Below are 6,960 nucleotides of genomic sequence, written 5' to 3'. Positions count from 1 at the left end.
GCGAGTAAAAGATGCACAGCAGAACTGTATGTACGCTACATGGGGCTGCCCAGGGGCCTGTTTGGGTGGGTGGGTATCATTAAAGTAAACTGGTTTTACTCAACAGATTTGGAAGAAGTGTATGTGGAAAGTATATGGTCTTCTGTGCCATGGATAAATATAGAAGGCAAAAATAAAACCAGGGAGACTATGAAAATGTTTGAGGTGAATCTGGGAGATTTCAGCTGCACTGTCTGTGTAAAATGCTTATGAAAAACTAAAGCCGCCATTTTTATCATTACAGAGGGATTTGAGAGAGACAATATCGTGTAGAAAATCGGCTAATGCTATAGGGAAGTCTTCGAGTCCCCTTTCTGCCATGTACGTGCAGCCTTTCCTTGGTGCTCTTAAATGACGGCGGGCCGACTACAGCTCCCAGCAGCATCGCGGCGGCGCCGGAAGGGGAGAGGCGGAGGAGCGGGGCGGTGTGCGGCCTGACGACTGTCGCGGCGCTGCTGCTTCGGGAGTAGGTTGTGGGGACTGCGGCTCCCGTGGTGCCGTGCGGCGGGGCGTAGCTGTGGCCCAGGGGCAGCTGGGGGGCGGAAGCGGCGGGGGTGTGTTGGGAATGGAGGTGGTCCGCTGCGGTGAGTGCCGGACAGCGGGGTGGTTGGGGCTCTTGAAGGGCGGGGGGCGGCCCGGGGGAAGGGGCGGTTTGAGTTGCGGGCTCGGGGTCTGTCGGCCTGCCCGGCCGTCGGCCCAGCGGTGGGGAGAGGCCAGCGGGGCGTTGGTGGCTCCTCGGGGCACAGGCCTGTCCTACCGGGTGTGCTGCGGGCGGTGGTGTTGTCCCGAGGGTTCTTCCTGTCAGGTTTATCTCCTTCGTTCTTCATCGCTTTCTCTTTATGCTGGCTGACACCAGCGGCTTGCTACTATCGTGATTGCAAACTCTTTAGTTTTCTTGTCTCCTTCCAGGCTGCTGCTTGTGTGCCGGTGGCATTGCAGGAGTGGAATGAATGGAGCAGTTAGGGCCAGCAGGGAGTTGGTGGTGTGTGCTTCTGGCTTACTGCGGGACACCGGTAGTGCAGTGTCGCTGAAGTCACCTGGAACCGCTGGAACTGTGTATGCTGCTGAATCTGAGGAGCTCTAAGGTAAGGAGGCTTGAGTTGCATTACTTCCTACTCCTGTATCGCTCGGAGGTGGAGCGTGTTTGAAAGTGTTGCTGGCCACATGATTTTTTGGGTCTTCCTCTTGTTTTCCCTCATAGCAGCCCAATTGCAAGTGTGTTTTTCAAGAAAGTGCTAGAACTCTCTGAAGGTAATTCCTTCTATCTATTTCCATGGGAACTACAACTGATACAAGGAATACAACACTACTACTCAGTAGTGCAAATTCTAAGCTACAAAGCACTACTCTTCCACATGCTCCCCACCATTAGCTGTGTGTGTTTTGCCAGTGATGAACAAGAGCCAGCATGCCCATTTGTAGAAACCTGCTCCGGCAGTGGTGATTCATTGTCACTGTTACACTGCTGAAACGCACCATCCACTGCCTCACTGTGCTCCCGTGTCCTGTTTGGTCTCTAGAAATGTTCAGCAACCATTAGTTGCTACTACTTTGAGGCTGGAGCTTGCAGGCTCTCTTGTGTTTCCTTCCTCTAGAGAAAGCCTTTTCTAAAAAAGAAGAGTATTGCAGAGAGCTCTTCTTGTAGCAAGTGTGTCTTCAGTACAGTGGAAAATCTGGCCTGGCTAGCTCACCTGCTCTCAGGTGCTTACCTTGAGACAGTTCCCAGGGCATCTGCTGAGTTGGACAGGAGTTAGCAACACAGTGTTGGCTACAGTGAGGCTGCTTGCTTTGTGAGAAGTTCATGAAGGGTAAGAGGTCCCTGGGCAAACTCACTTTGGAAGAGTAGTGAGGTCAGTGCTATACAGCAGCCTGCTGTGTTCCTCTTCTGCTCGTCCAGTGCTCTGTGTACTTTGAGCTACGTTCTTGAATGTCAATGGGCAACGTATGTACAAAACCAAAGATTGAACAGTACACTGAGTATTTGCTTCTAAGTCTTGTTGCTGTGTCTTCTGGATAAATAATCCCAGATATTATTTCTTCCTCCTGATATATTTACATAGCTTATAAAGGTTTGGAGGTTGTGTGTTGCTTTTTAGAGTTGTGAGTGTTGTGGTGTTTACGGTGGGTACTACTTGTTAGTTCAGAAAGCATCAGTTCTACTCTCGATCATTTCTAAGAAGTAGTTAACTAAGGCATACTGTCTGTAATTATATCTCTTCCAATATAGAAATGAGGCATAGGGAATGATATAAGTATATGTAATCTCACTGCCAACTCCAATAGCCAGTTTGAACCAAGTAGAAGAGCAGGTAGGAGGGAAAAGAAATGAGAAGGGCATAGTTAACAACAGATATTGGTGCCTTTGAAACTCCCTGCTTATTTTGCACCTTGTTTCTTAGTTTAGATATTAGTGTTGGCACATCTGACTTGAGCGCTCACTTTTCTTTTTCCTTGTGAATGTTCTATGTTTAGGCATTCGCTGTTCCCAATTCATTCAACTTCAAAAGAGCGAGACTAAAAATCAAAAATACATATTTTGATTAAGATTTGTGGGGGAAGGAAGATAAAATGAGCGGTAGAGAGGAACTGATTAGATTGTATGGTAGCTCATAACACCAGAACAGCTCTAGCTGCAGAAGTGACTTCAGTTGGTGCTTCATTTGGCAAGATCATCAAGCCATGTTTATTGTTATCCGTAGATTTAATTGAGTAATGCAGACACATCAAACGCTTCAAAGTCCTCTGACATATTGCAGTATCTACAAAATGTTGTGTGTTAGCAATCAGTTATTCACTGTCATCACAGTATTGTCCAAATGTAAGTGCATGTCATATCAGTTTTTTCCCGTGCTGCCTTCACCCATGAGTTTGTGCTTTTATGTGGGCCTGTGAAGGAGGACCTTAATTACCTCTTACAGGGAGCCAGCTCAAGGTCCTCCTGGTGGTACGTGAAGGTATTTCAGTTTTGGAAGGTACTGTCATCTAATGCCCATATAACAGGGCATTCCCTTGAAAATATTTTAGCTCTTCAGAAATGCCTCTGCATATGCTGTGGCATGATCTCAGCATTTATTGTAATTTCCTTGCTTGTCCTTCCCTGCTTCCTTTGTGTTATATCTCTGGTGCTTAGTAATACTTCAGTTTTCTACAAGGCATTCTGGCATTTTGGCATGGCTGCCCCTTGTGAACAGTCTGGAAAAGGCTATTTGGCATCTGTGTGGTTCTTACCTTGGCTGTAAACACAAGCTGTGAAAGTCATACGGGGTGGCAGGCTAAAAATAGCTTCTACCCTTGCTAATCTCTTTAAGGAAAGGTAAATCTTCTGAGTGCTGTAGTTGGTTTTCTCTGCTTTCTGTGGTTGCCTACAGTCAAGATCAGAAGTGCCAGTGAGCTGTGCCATCTGCTTTGGGGGCAGAATTGCTATTTCTTTCTCGGTGTGATGTATAGAGGCTGGGAGAAGAGCAATACCTGTACCTTGAATTCACAGATCCAGTGAGTATGGAGTAGTACTATAGACTTAGCATTTCTGTGCTTCTGGCATCTTGGAAAAGATGTATACCCTAAAGAAACATTGCGTAACAGAAATGATGTATTGAGGCTGACACTGCTAAGATAACTTTATATTTAGCATCAGAGGAGTTACTCACTTGGACCTTCTCTCTCATTTCAGCAGCAATGATGGATAACCGTTTTGCTACAGCGCTGGTAATTGCATGTGTTCTCAGCCTCATCTCCACCATATATATGGCAGCTTCCTTGGGTACTGATTTTTGGTATGAGTATCATACTCTGTCCCCTGCTGAGAACATTACTGAAGCTGGCAGGAGCATCTGGGAAGAATTTGTCAGTGAAGAGGCAGATGAGAAGACCTACACAGATGCACTGTTCCGATGCAACGGCACAGTTGGGTTGTGGCGGAGGTGCATTACTGTACCCAAAAACTCTCACTGGTACAGCCCACCAGGTATCTCTGGACTAATTCACACTTCACTTTCTTCATTCGGGAAGCTTATTTCTAACTTGTATGTTTACTTTTTAAAAATGGCAATGTAAACTTCTAAAGGAGTGATATGTGAAATATTTGTCAATGCTACATAATCTGAATTTGGTATATTGTATATTATCTGAATTTAGTCTGCTGTAACTTAGGTTGGTGGGTTTTTTTACACCTGCTGCACAACAGGTGATACAGTTATTATGTCTCTGCTAGTTATCCTCTGTCTGTGAGATCAAAGGGGAAGGGAATCAAAATAATTACTTTATCAAGGCAACGCTTGCTCCTTTTAGATGGTTATTTGTTTTCCTCACGTGCCACAAATGCCCCACTGTGGCATCAGCAGATTTTGGAGCTGTTAGAGATAGAATGACTTATTTTGACAAATGTTGGTTGCTTTAAAGAAGTGTGGTGGAAATTCTGCATATATAATGCTATGGCTTGTGCTAACTACTTTATCATTACTATCAAGATATCCTACAAAAGTGTTTTGGGAAGTATTTATTTTCTTAGTCTGAAATTGTACTTGGACAGTTTAAATGCTGAGGAGAATTGAATGAAGAAGGGGAGTTGGAAAAAACTAATGGCAATTGTCTGGTTATTGTTGTTGTTGTTCCAGAAACTGACATGACTACAAACTGCATCAGTTTTTCCCTCTCCGATCAGTTTATGGAGAAGTACATAGAGCCTGGAAATCACAACAGTGGCACAGATTTGAATCGGACTTGTAAGTGTCTTTCACATCTTGCAGGTAAAAACAGTGTGATTTAGAATAAAGAAAAAGAATGGGGTTTCCCAAATGCAGTCGCTAGTGAGACAACATCTGCATCTTGCTCTGCAGTTTGTTGGTTTCTTTGTTTTACAGTAGCACAAGTAGTAGGTCAAAGCTTTAAAGGAAGACTTGGGTGATCTAGCAAAGACTTTGGGCATGAGTGTTCTACAGGAGTTTGGAAGTTTAGAGTTCTTTCTGCTTTGGTGGAGCCTTTTGTCCTTTTTAGCTAAACCAGTGAAGGAGTGTGGGTGGAAAGGAAGACGGTGTGGCAGAGAAGGTCAGTTCAATAAACCTGGCTTCTGTGTTTCTTTAATGTGCAGATCTCTGGCGATTGCAGTTTCTCCTGCCATTTGTTAGCCTTGGTCTTATGTGCTTTGGAGCTCTGATTGGGCTCTGTGCGTGCGCCTGTCGCAGCCTGTACCCTGCCATTGCCACTGGAGTCCTCCATTTTCTTGCAGGTAGGTCCTCTGCCATCCATCACTTACTCTCCCTCCACTATAAGCTCTTAGTGACAGCCAGAGCACTTCAGCAGTGAACTAACTGCACTTTTCTTCTGCTTCCCCCAGGACTTTGTACCCTGGGCCTGGTTGGCTGCTATGTAGCTGGGATTGAACTGCTTCATAAGAAGCTGCCCCTACCTGGTGATGTGAGGGGTGAATTTGGCTGGTCCTTCTGCCTAGCCTGCGTCTCAGCACCTTTGCAGTTTATGGCAGCTGCTCTTTTCATCTGGGCAGCTCGTACCAACAGAAAGGAATTCACTCTCTTGAAAGCATACCGCGTAGCATAGTAAGTGCCGCTACCCAAGTATTAGGTTTCCATGTAACAGACTCCCCTCAACCTTTATTACTTTTGTTGTTCTTTCAGACAGGAATTTGGCCTTGTACTGCTTGCTTCTTGCCAGTTGAAACAGAATAGCCTGCAGGCCCTGAAGACAAAGACCTTTGGGCTAAATGACCAAACTTTGCCAGAAGTTTGCAGAACTTAGTTTCTAAAAATGGTTTTTAATATTTTTAAGCTTTCTTTGGTTGATTTTTCTTCGAATATCCCCTTAGTTAAATGTGTATCTCTTCTTAATTTTGTTATCCTGTCAGCCTGGAGGAAATAGGGAAGGCATTGTGATGTGGAAATGAGATAGGAAAAGGTGCAGGTAGACAAGAATGGGAACTGGAGAGCACAAATAATAAATCATGAGTTGGGCAATCTCCATAGGCCTTAGAGCAGACAGAAGGGCAGTGGAAGTGCTGTAGTTAAATCAGTGCTGTAGCTTAGCTTTAGGTCTCTTATTCTTGCTAGTTTGTTACTTTCTATGGCTTCTGCCAAAACTGATGTAAGCAGAGCAGCTGGCTGTGTGAGTGGTTGCGTAGCACGTTCCCCTAGACAGAGAATCCGTGCTGCTTTTGTTGTGGAAGAGGAGAAGTTTGCCTATGTGGAACTTTGTGCTACTCTAGGTACGTTGCTTCCAGGTACCTGCACTACATGCGTTTGTGCACTGTAATCTTGTGCTTTTTGCTTGCTGTGAAATAAGGCTTTCCTCTCTCCTGTTGTATCAAAGGCAAACCTTTACAACCTTTTTAACTCTGAATTTGATTTAGTGTATGTGTGTATATGTACATAATATAAACTTTTGTAAAGCTCTTATTTTACCTATGTAGTACATAATAGGATTTGGTTTTTTTTTAAAGGTGCTTCTCAATTCCCACCTTGCCCCAAATCTGTTGTTTAAGTGGAATAAAACGGTCCTCGAACTTTTGATGTTGTGTGAATTTGTTGGGATAAGGAGGGAATGTTCTAGAATGGTGGGGGTTGGGGTGGGACTGTGCATCTCTGCAGTCAGGGAAATACCACCAGAAACAAATACACTTTGTTAGATTTGTTATTCTTGAAGCCTTTCTAACATATTTGTCACCAGAGGGATGCGTACCCAGTTCTAATGAGCTCCCAGTCTTTGTATGTGTTTCTTCTAAGTTACTGCATTTTTTGTCCAGGCTGGGTGGCCTGTCTTGCCTAGAAAAGTGTTCCAAGACTGAATTGTTTAATTCTGAAGCTTTAACTCCTCTCATTTCCTTGCTTTGTGCTCAGTAGAGGAAGTGTGCTTTAGAAGAAATGAATCCTAAAAATGAATTACTCTGTTATCAAGGGTTCTATGAGTTACTAC

The 6,960-nt window shown here is 44.5% G+C and overlaps 1 protein-coding gene across 7 annotated transcripts; it reads left to right on the top strand.

The window, feature by feature from the left end:
- The first annotated feature begins 400 nt into the window (after window positions 1–400).
- CLDND1 (claudin domain containing 1) lies at window positions 401–6,555 on the top strand. 7 transcript variants are annotated; one of them, XM_072337382.1, is made up of 7 exons: window positions 483–623; window positions 949–1,124; window positions 3,710–4,003; window positions 4,653–4,760; window positions 5,126–5,263; window positions 5,372–5,591; window positions 5,670–6,555. In XM_072337382.1, coding segments are annotated over exons 3-7 (756 nt in total). In that variant the 5' UTR covers window positions 483–623; window positions 949–1,124; window positions 3,710–3,714; the 3' UTR covers window positions 5,671–6,555. The 7 variants fall into 7 exon arrangements, with proteins under 7 accessions (XP_072193497.1, XP_072193489.1, XP_072193483.1 ...); XM_072337422.1 differs by having other exon boundaries at window positions 491–623; window positions 3,713–4,003; XM_072337396.1 differs by having other exon boundaries at window positions 401–505; window positions 5,372–6,555.
- The last annotated feature ends 405 nt before the right edge of the window (window positions 6,556–6,960 follow it).

Source organism: Excalfactoria chinensis, chromosome 1 (genome assembly GCF_039878825.1).
Source record: "Excalfactoria chinensis isolate bCotChi1 chromosome 1, bCotChi1.hap2, whole genome shotgun sequence".
NCBI classification, from domain to species: Eukaryota; Metazoa; Chordata; class Aves; order Galliformes; family Phasianidae; genus Excalfactoria; species Excalfactoria chinensis.
Note: the sequence above shows the minus strand (reverse complement) of the source record. Positions and strands in the feature narration are given on the sequence as shown.